Below are 14709 nucleotides of genomic sequence, written 5' to 3'. Positions count from 1 at the left end.
ATGGAAATTGCCACACATTGTATCAATAATAACGTCGATGGTCATATATGGGTTGAACACAATGTTGTGGATACCGTAAGCAAGGTTTCTGTGCCATCTGGTTGTAACCCTATGCAAGAAAATGATGACAGCAGTAGCAGCAGTGATGACAGTGATATTGAAGGAAAATTGTTTGATGATAGTGAAGAAGAGAGGGCAGCAGTAGAAAATGAAGGTTACGAGGAAGAACAAGCAGCCCCTGAAGTTGATGCTGATTATGTTGAAGTGGAATTAGAGAAATCCACAGAAGGTATAAGGCTTGTGGGGAATGGCAAATCAGTTGCTTACAAGAGAAGTGCTAGCAAGAAAAGCAAGATGACTGAACAATCACCCAAAGTCAAGGTATCTGTTCCATCTAAACTGTTTGGTTGTACCTCAAGCAAGATCCCCACTAATATCCCAAGAGATGATGTTGATTATTGTAGTGAGGAGTTGGACAGTTCTGATCCCGATGAAAGTGGTGATGAAAAGAATCCAAAATATGAAAAGTTTAGAAGTGAGTTGATGAATAAAGACTTCAAATTCAAGTTAGGAATGGAATTTAATTCTTTGGTGGAGTTCAAAGATGCTATTAGGGAATGGTCTGTTCTTAATGGAAGAGAGATAAGGTTTGTAAAAAATGAAAACTATAGGGTTAGGGTGGAGTGTAAGGGCAAATGTGGTTTTTTGGCTTTGTGTAGTAAAGTTGGTGACAGACACACTTACCAACTAAAAACATGGGTGGGGTCACATAGTTGTGCTAGGGTTTTAAATAACAAATCAGCCAACTCAAAGTGGGTATCAAAGCTAGTGGTGGAAAAAAGGAAGTCCATGGGAAAGGTAAAAGTGTCTGAAATAATGTCTGAAATGAGAATGAAATATGCTGTGGGTATCACTAAAGGCAAAGCATGGAGAGCACAATGCTTGGCTGAAGAAATAGTTGAAGGAGATGCAACTAGGCAATACACTATGTTATGGAGGTATGCAGCAGAGCTTAAAAAACAATGTCCTGGGAATACTATCAAGATTGATGTGGAGAGGCCTCTGCCTACTATTCAACCAAGATTTGATAAGTTTTACTTTTGCTTGGATGGATGCAAGAAGGGATTCATTAATGGCTGTAGGCCGTTCATTGGTGTGGATGGATGCCATCTTAAAACAAAGTATGGAGGTCAACTCTTAGTAGCTGTGGCTAGAGATCCAAATGACCAGTATTATCCATTGGCTTTTGGAGTTGTAGAGACTGAATCAAAAGAAAGCTGGAGGTGGTTCCTGCAATTACTTATGGAAGATGTTGGTGTAGAGAGGAAATATGTGTTTATATCAGATCAACAAAAGGTTTTCTCTTTTATACAACTTTATTTTCTTACTTGTTGTATATTGTTCTTTCCTTTTCCTGACTAATCCACTACTTACAGGGACTTGTAGCAGTGTTTGAAGAAATGTTTGAGCAGATTGAGCATAGAATTTGTCTTAGACATCTCTATGCAAATTTTAAGAAAAAGTTTGGTGGTGGTGCAGCAATTAGGGATCTCTTAATGGGAGCTGCTAAAGCAACATATTTTCAAGCTTGGGAGAAAAAGATGAATGAGTTGAAGGCCCTTGACAAGAAGGCATGGGAATGGCTTATGGGTGTTCCAACCAGATTGTGGTGTAAGCATTCTTTCTCTTTTTATCAAAGTGTGATGTATTGATGAACAATTTAAGTGAGTCATTTAACAGTACAATCTTGCAAGTTAGGGACAAACCTATCCTCACAATGTGTGAGTGGATTAGAAACTACTTGATGAATAGGATTGTTAATAATTTAGAAAAGCTAAGCAAGTGGAATCACAATATTATGCCAATGCCTAGGAAGAGGCTAGACAAGGAAGTCTCAATGAGTGGTCAATGGCTCCCTACTTGGAGTATGGGTGACATCTGGCAGGTGCATCACCCATTCAATGGTAAACAGTTTATAGTTGATCTTGGGAAAAAAACATGTTCATGTTGTTTTTGGGAACTAGTGGGTATACCATGTATGCATGTTGTCTCTGCCATGAGTTATCAAAGTTTGAATCCAGAGTCATATGTAGATGAGTGCTATACTAGAGAGGCATATCAAAAGTGTTATGAACATAATGTGAGCCCCATCAATGGGATGGACATGTGGCCATCAGTAGATGTGGAAGATATGCTGCCACCTATGTTTAAGAAAGGACCTGGTAGGCCAAAGAAGTTAAGGTTTAGGGAACAAGATGAGTCTGGTTCAAGAATGAGAAGGCCTGGTATTTCATATAGATGCACAAAGTGTGATCAGTTTGGGCATAACTCAAGGAAATGCAAAAGCAAGGAACAAAACCCTAATGCACTAAAGAGAAAGGTAAACAACTTAATACATTTATTCAATTTAATAGCTTGTTGTTTATAGCTGGTTGCTTATAATACATTGCATGATTTTCAGAGAAAGGCACCAAGAGCCAAAGCTGCACCTGCTGGAAATGAGGAAGATCTCCCTGCTGAAAATGATGAAGCTGCACCTATTGGAAATGAGGAAGCTGCACCTACTGGAAATGAGGAGGCTGCACCTATTGGAAATGAGGAAGCTGCACCTACTGATACTTATGATGATCCTAACATAGATGCTGCAATTGAAGCTATGCTGCAACAAGAAGAATTATCACAAGTCTGCAATCCCACACCCTCTACAGATGTTCAAGCTGCAACAGTCAATCTTGCTCCTGCATCACATGGTCAAACTGAAACAACAACCATAGCAGCTGATCAACCTAAGTCTACTGCATCTGTTGCAAAAAAAAAAGAAGAAAAAAGCATCTGTTCACAAGCCTAAGAGGAAGAGGGTTAGTGAAAGGATTAAGATTTTGAAGAATTCAAGGCAAATTAGTGGGCCAGGCTCAACTTCAGATACACCATTGGTACTTGATGATGCGGATGAAAAATGGAAGGACATTGCAAGAAGAATGACTCAGTAGTTTATTTGTAACTTTATGGCATTAGGGGAAATCATTGTTTTTGGTGACTGTTTGCAATGAATATGTAATAGATGTTGTAAGGTTTCTAAACCTCTTTTTGTAATGAACATGTGGTTCAATTGTTAGGGTTTGCTGTAATGAACAAGTGGTTTCTAAGTCTCTTTTTGTAATGAACATGTAATGAACATGTGTTGGTTCTATGCCTCTTTTTGTAATGAACATATAATGATCATGTTATTGATCATTGTAATGCAACTGTTATCAGTATTATAGTGGTATGAGCATTCTGTTATGAGCATTTTGTTATCAATATTCTATTTGTTTTGGTCTGCAATAAGAAATTGTATTATGGCATTTAATTGTATCATAGCAGCTGGTGTTATAAGGATTCTGTTATGGCATTTGCAATATTGGATATCACAATAAAGGCATTTATATGGCGGTCTGGTGTTATGGTATCAAAGTATTAAATATCTGTTATTAAGCATTTTGTTATGGCAGATAAATTTGGCACATAAACCTTGGCATGTAAATTTGGCACATAATTGAGCAACATTGATTCACAACAATCTGAAATAACAATTGAATATGGTCTGTTACATATAATTGAGCAACTGATTCACATTAGAAATTTGAGTTACACGACATTCATGAAATCATGTTTCTTACATTCTTCCTAAGCCTATAACATAAATTCTTACATTCTACCTAAGCCTATACCATAAAACACACAGTAACAAGCAACTATTGATATCACAAATTTCACTACTTTTCTAGTGTTGTCAATAGTAATCTTCAATTCTTCGATCTCCTTCGTGAGCATCTTAATCTGGTGAGCCACAGTCTCGCACGTACAGACCAAACGATCTTCCTTTGAAACGTCCACTCCAAAATACTCATCATCCCATAGAAACAGCTCGCAATCCTCCTCTTTCTGCAAACACATAATACAGTTATGTTCCAAATAGCTGGAAATCAGAATAAGTAGAAGAAATAGAAAATTGGAAAGCTAATGAATCTAACCCCCCAGTGCTTGCACTTCCAGTATTTTCTCCCTGGATTTGCTTTGGATTTGGAAATAAACATTTTCATTGGGAGATCGTGTCCACATTTGGGTCTTGTTCTTCCATTAGAGAGGATGCTTGTGTTTGAGCTTTCTTCCATGAAGACGAAGATGAGAACGCAACAGCGGGAATACGACAAAGGAAGAACACGACAAAGGAAGAACGAGGGTTTTGCTTGTAGGAAGAAGAAGATGATCGAGTTGCTGCTGCTGTTGAAGAAGGGAGAAGAAGAAGATAACCTAATTTATTTTAGGGTTTTCGGTTTGGGATTGAGGGTTGTGAACTCGTGAAAAGTTTTTACCGCAGCTACCTTCAATTACTGTGCCAACTCATCAACTATTCCATGTCACTAATTAAAATAACTTAAAAAATTATTAAAAAAATTCAGATTCTGGTGACTGGATGGGGGGAGGGACCAATTTGTAGGAATCTGAATATGTTAGGGAGGGAATCTAAATTTTTTTTTTACAGGGGTGTTTTTCAAACCTCGCTAATATGGCAGGGGGGAAAATAGCTATTATCCCTAAATTAAATCATATATTTTTATTTAATTATAAAAAACATCTATTTAAATATCCAATAGTGTATGGACTTATGTATTTTTGAAATATTTTTCACTTTCTTAACAAATATAGTAAAAAAAGAATTCATATTCTAAATGACAGCATTGTAACAAAATAATAGTTTTCATATTCCAAACATATGATTCACATTAAAGTTAGGTGCCAAAATAGTTATCCATAACATACAAATAAACTTATAGATACCATAACAGCAGAATTATAAAAAAGATGTAACCATTAGAATTTAAACAAAAAAGATAGTTGAGTTTTGATAGAGTTAAGGAGCATTGCAGGAAAAGTTCAACACAAAATGCCATCCAACAACAAGATTTAAATTCCCCCATACATAAAGGAAAAAGAGTTTATACTGAAAACACTTAAACAACATAATGATTAGCAAGTTTCTTCCACAAATTTCCAAGACCCATCATTTCTTCTTCATCGTAACATAAATGAAAGTACCATGTCGGGCCAATTGACATGTAAGTTTGTCACCTCTCTTGAACCCTTTGGCCTTCACATATGCGTACCAGCCTTTAGTCATGTATTTCTCAGATGGACTTGGAACCCCGTTACGATATGCCGTCTTCACAGTACACTTGAATTGTTGAAGCAAATCACAATCTCTAATGGTTACCTCCTTCACAGTACTTGCCAAGCAGTCTATTGCTATCTGCTTAGGGAAATGCGGCAACAACACAGAGATTCCATTGATCAAACACTTGACATCAGCAGAGTATTAAAATACAAGGTAAATTTCGAGCATGCTTACCTGGACATTATCCTTCTTTACTCTTGAATTCTTTATAACAATATCCCAGCAGTAAGTTGGCTTTCCCCCCCACATTCTTATCCTAACATTTGAAACATTTTTGCCTTTTTTTGCAAGTTTCACAGTTCTTTTTGGTTTCCCGTCTGTAACAGCTCTTTTGTTGGCAGTCCTGCACTCTGCCTGCATATTTGTTCTCTTACCAAGGACACTTGCTTTGTTTGCAACTGTTTTCTCAACAACAGTGTTGGAGTTCTCAGTGGTTTTGCTATTTGGTTGATTATCGTTCCCAGAGACAAGGGGGACATCATGTTGTTCAACCTTAACATTCCTTATAGGAACAGCTGTGTTGACGACATTGGAAACAACTACAGGGGCATTCTTTGAAGTTTCTGCAAATGTAACAGATTTCTTCGATTTTGTCCTATCTTTTCTAACAGACCTGGCACAAGATTGTTTTTCAGAACCATCTGCAACCTCATTCACGAGTTTCTCTATCTCAATCAATGCTGTCTCCTCACTGGAAGAACAGTTGTAACTCCGTTAGGACGTTTTGAAGGAGAAATAAACAATAATAACCCTAAGTCTTACTTAAATAAGCTTAAAATTTCAAGATTAACAACTTGAAAATAGATATAAGATGACAATCTGGACCGAAAATGAAAACTATTAGGAAATAATGAGTAACACTAACAGCCAAACAAAGATAAGTCAAACTTTCACAATATCCCGAAACGTGAATTTCAGAAATAGTAAGGGTTCTACTCCATTCACATCATTTTCTAAAACTCACACAAAACCATTTTATCATGCAGAATAAATCAAAAAACCCTAAAACCTAAATAGATCGGGGCTGGAAAAAATCCCAACAACTGAAATAGAGGAGGAAATAATGTTTCTGACCTCATGACACCTTCATCGTCGTCTGATATCCACCCATGCGTTGGCTTTCGTCCACCCCTCAGTGTCTTCATTTCTTAGTATCTCTTGAAGAAATGTCTGTTTTTTTTCTAAACAAGAGGAATGAAATCAGTAAAAGTGATGTAATGTGAATAGTCCAAAATATATCGTGACTATACCTTGCACGCTTCAGTTTCCCCAGATTTCTTCAATAAATGACACCTATTTAATCAATCATAATTGTTCCCTATTATCCACGGTGTAACCAAAGCAATTACCAAACATTTGGAACAACGCTTTGTATTGTAACTAAAAAAATGCATTTATGTTATCAGCATCCGTTAACTTAAAAAATACACGCATACACTACTTTTTTTAGCTTTACCAATACCATGCAGTGTTTTTATATTTTTGTTCTCCTTTGTTTTGTTTTTTATTACCTCCTCTTTACCATATTTCCCGGAATTCTAAACAGCAAAAAAGTAAATAAGTATTTTTTTTTATACCTATGTAGTAGAATCCAATTTTTAGGGGCAATTATTAGATGTTATCAACTATTTTTAAATAAACTATTAGTTTATTTCATCAAATTTAATAGCAAAATAAAACTTATCACAACCAGAAATTAAGTCACATATTATTTTATAAATACTTAATATATAATTTTTTAAAATTATAATGTATATGTTAGAGCAAATATTTCAAACAAAAATTGTCAAGTTATTTTTTTCGACTCACGTAATAATTAGGAATCAATAAATAATTTTTAAAAAAATACTATACCTATTTTTAAACACTTAATATTCTATTAAAAAAAGTATAAATAATCTTAAACACTTAATCTTTTTAAAAAAATACCATACATAATATGTGCTTTCAGATGCTTTTTTCTCTACAATTTTATTATTACCAATTATATTGAACTGCAAATGTTGTTACAATATTACTTTCATGTAATGGTATCCTTATGTTTACTTTTCATACTATATATCATTAACACTTGGATCCTATTAACTTACACATCTTACACAAATTAAATAAATCTGAAAGCATAGCCACATTACAATAACAACACCAATTAAACTAAAGTAAACCATGATAATAATCATTTAAATGTTCAAGCATCGGTCCAAATCATAAAACTATGATATTGGAATTACAAAAAAGGTTATCAAACCATTGTCTGTTACAATTCAAATACAAACTATCAATATAACATATAAAAAGTTCCAAACATTACATTAAACTTCATTGATTTAAAACAAAATAACCCAGCAACATCATTCAAAACAAACTGCTGCTCTTCCAAAACTGCAAAACCACTTCATCCAGTCTAGCCATCAACACCTAAACCTGCATTACACAACAATCACAATTTCACAAAATGACCAGTAGCATACTGATCAACAAACAAATCATTTAATGTAGATATTACAATAGATTTTGTGTCTACAGAGATATTCCTAACCATTGTTTTAAGCTTCTTCACCAACTCTGCCCATATCATCCAGTCACTGTCATACAGAAGACAAACACAGAGTTAATGCGTGGAATGGAATTAAACTCATCTAACCTAATATCATCTTCTTTCAATACAGTCGTTGAATAAAAATGTTATACCTTTCACTTTCAAAGGCGATCCTACCAAGATACACTGAATTGGACATCTCAACCATTCTGGGATTTATCTGCAGTCCCACACTTCCCATAACATCAGCCACAAATTGAACGTCTTCCAATAAAGCAAAACCCAAACCAGCCCTAATTTCCTGATGCTTCCCCAACCATTTGATTCCAAGCATCTCATTCTGCCACACCATTGATATGTTCTTAATCTTACTCCCCCTTTCCCAGCCGCATGCAACATTGTTGATTGCATGTAAAGCCCAATCACTGCACAACCTGGTAATCCGCTGTTTCTTCGTTCTCAACCTCATTCGGAGTTGCTTGGATCTTTGCTTCATCCTTCGTTTTATCGCGAATCGTTTCACAAGGTCCTCAACGACAAGAAACTTCAATGACCTACATAAGAAACAAGCATCGAACAGACTCAGAATCCATAGAAAACAAACGAAATAAAAAGATTGGATTAAAAGAAGAAGATCAACCACCTGCAAGCTTTGGCTACTTGGGAGAAATTACCCATTTTTCTTCCAACTTTCTGCTTTACGGTTCGCCCTTTCTTACTTGAAGTGTGGGAGTTAACAAGTTTCTATCACCATATATACACAAAGGCCTATTACCTATTAGACTTCTCTTTAGTAGGTAAACGTGCAAGAGATTTTGGAAACTGGAGAAATCCACTTTTTCTGTGCATGCAGAACTAAATACAATCAACTCTTTTTAAGAGTATTAATTAATTCCACGTTATTTATATATGAGTCAATTTTTTAATTGTGTCGAAAAAGTAATATATTGATGTTTGTTTATTTTATAATGTAATCCAAAACTTAAAGTATTTCTTTTCATACAATATCACACGTTAAGATTCATTAACTTAAAAACTATAAAATAAAGAGTTCTATTTATTTTTTTCTTTCATAATTAATAATAATTGTTCATATTTATTTATTCATTTATTTTTTAAAGCTTAAGAAAGAAAAACAAAATGTTGGTATTATATAAAGTATTAATTCTTATAAATAAAAAGCAAAACGGCATACTAACTATATCATTAATTTATATAAATTGATTTAATAAATCACAATATAAAAAAGAAAACAATATTAACATAAAAACTATAAAATAAAGAGTTCTAATGTTTTTTTTCTCTTTCATAATTAATAATAATTGTTATTGTGTTCTAATTATATTTTTTTTTCATACATATTTCAGATTTAATTCATAATATTTACGATTTAATTATTTTTATTTATATACATATTTCATTTTGTTTAATATAATTATTTAACTATAACAATATTATATTTATTTAATATTTATAATGTAGTCCACAAATTTTAATAATTTTTTTTGATACATTATCAAACATATAAGATTACTTAATATAAAAAAATATTACATCTATGTTCAAATGTTCTTTTCCTCTCTATCGTAACTATTATTAATAATTTTTTTATTCTAATGATTTATTTATTTATTTATTTTTTCTGTCAAAATATTTCATTTTTATTTATCAATCATTATGATATGTTGATTATTGTTTATATACATATGTCGTTTTTTTTAAATTTATTATTAAACCATAAAAATATTATATTTATTTGATTTTTATACCGACTTTACGTGACCCGTGCGGGCGCACGGGTCCTTTACTAGTTTTAATAAAATGAATTTGGAAAGTTCTTGGAAATGGTGTAAGGAGAACAACGAGAGTGACTGGGTGGAATGAATCAATGAAAAAGAAAGAAAGAAAAGTGATTCCAACAGCCTGTGAGTTCTGACAACGTGTGGGTCCCACTCGACTCGTCTGGCCAGGTCAGTCTTCCCCTCCTTCTTCTTCTTCCTCCTCCTCCTCATCCCACATCTTCCACACAACCACAAACCAACCATGAAAGTCTTCAACCAAAACACCGTCTTCTCTCTTCTCTTCCTCCTTTCCTTCTCCACACTCTCCGTCTTCTCCCACCTCTTCTCTCCCCCCGACAACTACCTCATCAACTGCGGTTCCACTTCCCCCACCACCCTCCTCAACAACCGTCCTTTCACCGCCGAACACTCCCCTTCTTTTTCCACTTCCTCACACCCCCTTTTCGTCAAAAACCAAAACCCACTTCCCAATTTGCCCCAAATCTACCATACCGCCAGGGTTTTCACTAAACCTACAAAATACTCATTTCCAGTCAAACAAAAAGGAACCCACTTCGTTCGTTTCCACTTTCACGCCTTCAATTCATCGAATCTCGACCTGGGTCTTGCTAAATTTAGCATCTTGGTTGATGGGTATATTGTTTTGAGCAATTTCACTCGTTTTGTTACTGACAGTGAAAGAAACCCTAGGGTTGTTGAGTATCTTATATGGGTTGATTCTGAAAAGCTTGTGATCGTGTTTGTGCCTGGTAAAGACTCGGACTTTGCGTTTGTCAATGCTATTGAGGTGATTTCCGCACCTACAGATCTTATTCCTGAAACAGCACAGTATTTGATGAGTTCAGGGAATTTGAAGAGTTTTGATGATTTGAACAAACAAGCTCTTGAGGTTGTGTATAGGGTCACTGTTGGGGGTCCTAAAGTTACGCCTTTTAATGATTCTTTGTGGAGGACTTGGGTTCCTGATGAGGAGTTTCTCAAATCAAGTGTTGTGTTTGAGAAATTTTACTTTGGTGGTAGAATCAATTATCATGTTGGAGGTGCTAGTCGCGAGGTTGGACCGGATAATGTTTATAACACTGCTAGGTTGATTAGAAGTAAGAATGATTCTGTGCCGAATGTTAATATGACTTGGGTGTTTCCGATTATGGGTGGATATAAGTATTTGGTTAGGTTGCATTTCTGTGATATTGCTAGCATTTCGGGTGGTTTGCTGTATTTCAATGTTTATGTGAATGGTTATTTGGCTGTAGAAGATTTGGATATCACTTCTATTACGAGTTCGCTGGCTTCCCCGTATTATGTTGACTTTGTTGTCGATGGAGATAGCAGCATCGGGGCTTTGAGTGTTAGTATAGGTCCTTCGAAGAGCAGTCTTCCGCATGTCATTGATGGTATGTTGAATGCGGTTGAGGTTATGAAGTTGAACAATCAATACAAGAGTCTTGATGGAAATGTTTGTGCTGATTTTGTTCTTAAGAGCCGCCGGTCACGTGGAAATACTGGCATTTTTCTTACTATGGTGGCTGCTGTGTGCATTGTGTTAAGCTTATCCATAGTGATTCGTAGAAGGATTATTGAGTCGAGGGAATCTGTATCATGGGCAAGGTTGCCTGTGAGTTCATCTGAGGATAATGTTAAGTCTTAATACTCGCAACTTATAGTTTTATTGTAAGAAAAAAGTGAGTCGCAGTGTTTATTCTACAAGTAAATAAGTTGTTTGTAGAATATCTGCAAATCAAGCCATCTAAGTGGCTTTGATAAGAAAAGAGAAACATGGAAGAACATGCTGCTGATCAACCTTCTGGATGCAGAGTACGAAATTCCGACTGATAACACTTTTTAGGAATTGTTGTAATATATATCTAAGTTGTCTTACTTGTTTATATCATAATATTATTAAGGCATACCGTTTGCCATTACACTATTTTGTTTCGATCATTTTTCGTTTTGTTCTATTTTTAATATTGTAGCTTTTATCATTTGTAACTGTTTGAAATGTGAAAATGATTATGCAGCTTTAATTGAGTAGTAATATGAGGTTACTGATGCACCAAATTATGTGTTATGGTATGACCAATATTCATATATGATCTTATCATTATTCATGAGTAAACTGAAATTAACAAACACATAAAAAAAACTAAAACATTCCAAATTATTTTCCTCATAAGAATAAGAAACCTTTGTTGATCTTGTTCAACATGGATTCAAAGATGATTTGGAGCTCCTTCATAAAGTCCACAAACACACATGTTTCCTGGTGTTTGTTGCAATGATTATCAATCAAACTTTTTCCGTTCATAATTGCAGAATTAATCTTCAAGTTGTCTGCTGGAGTCAGCATGGAACTAACACTATCATCTTTCATAACTTTACTCATCTTGTAAAGATAATTGTCCAGAGCATTCATTGCTCTAGCTTTCTCTTGGAACTTCATATCTTCAACCTTAAAATCCTCAGCTTCTTGGATCATTCTCTCAATTTCTTCCTTTGACAATCTTCCATTAACATTTGTTATTGTAATCTCCTTAGCTTCAGTGGTTTCTTCCTTGGCAGTGACAGTTAATATACCATCTACATCTATAGCAAATCTTACTTTGATACAAAGGCCTCGAGGAGCACGAGGAACTGAGAGACTAAACAAACCGAGCAAGTTGTTCTCACTGGCTTTCATTCTCTCCCTCATAAACTTAATTGAGACGCCAAATTGGTTATCTACACTTGTCTTACATCTTTCTTCTGTCAAGATGACAGGGATAGGAGTGTTCTTAGGAATCACCACGCTCATGATATCTCCTTTTGTCGAGATACCAAGAGACAATGGTGTAATATCTTGCAAAAGCAAATTTGGAACACTCTTGATGCCTTCAGTCAGCAAAGCAGCCTGCACAGCTGCACCATAAGCAACAACCTCGTCTGGATTCATGCTCATGCACAAATCCTTTCCCTTGAAAAACTCTTGCAATAGCTGTTGCACTTTGGGAATTCTAGAAGAACCCCCGACAAGAGCAATATCATCTACACTACTCTTGACCATGTTAGCATCACGTAGACAACTCCCGACAATCTGCATACATTTGTCAAAGAGATCCATGTTGATTTGCTCAAACTTGGCTCGAGTTACTAATGAACAGAAGTCAATACCCTCACATTCTATGTCAACTGTAGTCTCAATGTCAAATGAAAGTGCCCTCTTTGCTCTCTCACAAGCAGCTCTTAGCTTCCTTAAAGCTTTTGGATTCCCACTAATGTCCACATTGTTTTTCCTCTTTAACTCTTCAACAAAGTGGTTCACCATTCTATTATCAAAGTCCACTCCTCCTAGGTGAGTATCCCCAGCAGTGGCCTCTACCTCAAATCTATTATCCTTAATTGTTAGAAGAGACACATCAAAAGTGCCACCACCAAGATCAAAGACTAATACATTTTGCTTTCCAACAAAATTACCTCTCTTTTGAATGCCATATGCAAGTGCAGCAGCAGTTGGTTCGTTGATTATCCGCATTACATTGAGGCCAGCAATAAGACCAGCATCCTTGGTGGCCTTTCTCTGAGAATCATTAAAATAAGCAGGCACAGTAATCACTGCATTCTTTACAGGAAATTCCAAAAATTTCTCTGCAATCTCCTGCATCTTTGAGAGGATCATAGATGATATTTCTTCGGCAACAAAGCACTTCTCTTTACCCTTGTACTTAACAACGATCATGGGAGTGTCATCAGCACCAGCAATGACCTTAAAGGGCCACAACTTTATATCTTTCTGAATAATAGAATCACTATATTTCCTTCCAATTAACCTCTTTGCATCTGCGTAAATAAAAAATGTTAATGATGTATAATTTGTTCTTCTCTAATGAAAGCATAGAAAATAGGTAGAAACAAGTATAAAAATATTTATAAACCAAAGTAAGAACAGAAAAAATATCAATTACCAAAGACAGTATTGGTTGGGTTATATGCAGCCTGATTTTTGGCGGCATTGCCAATCAACCTTTGCGAATCATTGAAAGCGACAAAAGAAGGTGTGGTTCTATTGCCTTGATCATTGTGGATAATCTCAGCTCGGTTGTTATTATCCTGCCACACTGCTACACAAGAATAGGTGGTGCCAAGGTCGATTCCGATAGCAGGTGCTTCATAGTTTTTGGCCATTCTCTTGTAAGTGAAGGATTAGTGTTCTAGACTGTGGAAGAGAAAGAGATACAGCATTGTGAATATCTCAGGTAGGTTTTTATAAGGTGGAATATGAAAATGAATTAGCTGAAATATCTTTAGTATCTTAAAGCTGTGTACATAAATTTATCTTGATTCCATAAAATGAATTTATATCTTCTTATTAGTAGCCATGGCTGTTATTCTTCCCGTGTGTATTAAAGAGAGTCCCTCGGTAGTGGATTGAAAGGTAATTATTGCATTTTTAACTTTTATTAAAAAAAAAGTGTTTAGTGGGGATGCACGTCAAAAAAATCCAAATTCGGTAGCATCCAGCCTAGGGGTGACAAACGGACATGTCCGTCCTGCAAAAGTCCGCAAAAAAAATGGAGCGGGACGGACATATTTAAGTGTTCTGGTCTAAAATTGTCTTACTCTGCAAAAAAATGAAGGCTGGGCGGGGAAGGTCCGTGGGCATTGAACCTTTTAGGTCTAAAAATAGTAAAATTGTATGAAAAATCTCGTGCCCGCAAAAAATGGAACGGGGCGGAACTGACACATTATAGGGAACGGGCCTAAAACCTTGTCCCGCCCCACAAAAAAGTGCGGGCAAAACAGGTATGTCCGACGGGCCGAGCCCGTTTTGCCACCCCTAATCCAGCCGCTTCACCCTGCATCTAATCGAGAAAAACCAATTTAATTGGAGTCATGGGACGGAGGAAAATTTGATTTTTAATTATGGGAGTAAGTGCGGGGCGGTGATACTAATACCCGACCTGCCCCCACCCTGTGTAGCCAATTAGTATCTCCGCCATCCCATCCGGTCCTGTTAAATTTAATTTATCACTATCATATTTAGGGAAATGTACTTTTCATCTTTATAGGTGCTCACACACCACCGTGAAAAGTTCATAATGTCTCTAGCGTTCGGAGATGCGTTTTCGAACACACCTATTTTCACAATTTTTTAAATCAAATTGAAGAGACAATTTTTT

At 35.7% G+C, this 14709-nt stretch overlaps 5 protein-coding genes across 5 annotated transcripts; 3 read left to right on the top strand and 2 right to left on the bottom strand.

Moving 5' to 3' along the window:
- LOC131614365 (uncharacterized) lies at positions 1-1712 on the top strand. The gene is made up of 2 exons (XM_058885959.1): positions 1-1356; positions 1437-1712. Exons 1-2 carry the CDS (start codon positions 1-3, stop codon positions 1710-1712), a joined length of 1632 nt encoding a protein of 543 aa, XP_058741942.1.
- Positions 1713-1719: 7 nt separating this feature from the next.
- On the top strand, positions 1720-3027 carry LOC131612109 (uncharacterized). The gene is made up of 2 exons (XM_058883928.1): positions 1720-2380; positions 2462-3027. The coding sequence occupies exons 1-2, from the start codon at positions 1778-1780 to the stop codon at positions 2846-2848; spliced, it is 990 nt and encodes a 329-aa protein (XP_058739911.1). The 5' UTR covers positions 1720-1777; the 3' UTR covers positions 2849-3027.
- Positions 3028-3561: 534 nt separating this feature from the next.
- On the bottom strand, positions 3562-4166 carry LOC131612108 (uncharacterized). Its single transcript, XM_058883927.1, has 2 exons — positions 4014-4166; positions 3562-3924 (listed from the first exon to the last, which is right to left on the bottom strand). Exons 1-2 carry the CDS (start codon positions 4152-4154, stop codon positions 3688-3690), a joined length of 378 nt encoding a protein of 125 aa, XP_058739910.1. The 5' UTR covers positions 4155-4166; the 3' UTR covers positions 3562-3687.
- A 5425-nt stretch (positions 4167-9591) lies between these two features.
- On the top strand, positions 9592-11606 carry LOC131609633 (probable receptor-like protein kinase At5g24010). The gene has a single exon (XM_058881394.1). The coding sequence runs from the start codon at positions 9798-9800 to the stop codon at positions 11202-11204; it is 1407 nt and encodes a 468-aa protein (XP_058737377.1). The 5' UTR covers positions 9592-9797; the 3' UTR covers positions 11205-11606.
- LOC131609632 (heat shock cognate 70 kDa protein-like) lies at positions 11607-13855 on the bottom strand. The gene is made up of 2 exons (XM_058881393.1): positions 13495-13855; positions 11607-13369 (listed from the first exon to the last, which is right to left on the bottom strand). Exons 1-2 carry the CDS (start codon positions 13712-13714, stop codon positions 11724-11726), a joined length of 1866 nt encoding a protein of 621 aa, XP_058737376.1. The 5' UTR covers positions 13715-13855; the 3' UTR covers positions 11607-11723.
- Between the last annotated feature and the right edge of the window lie 854 nt (positions 13856-14709).

The sequence above is a fragment of the Vicia villosa genome, linkage group LG6 (assembly GCF_029867415.1).
Source record: "Vicia villosa cultivar HV-30 ecotype Madison, WI linkage group LG6, Vvil1.0, whole genome shotgun sequence".
Lineage (NCBI taxonomy): Eukaryota > Viridiplantae > Streptophyta > Magnoliopsida > Fabales > Fabaceae > Vicia > Vicia villosa.
This window is presented reverse-complemented; position numbering and strand designations above follow the sequence as displayed.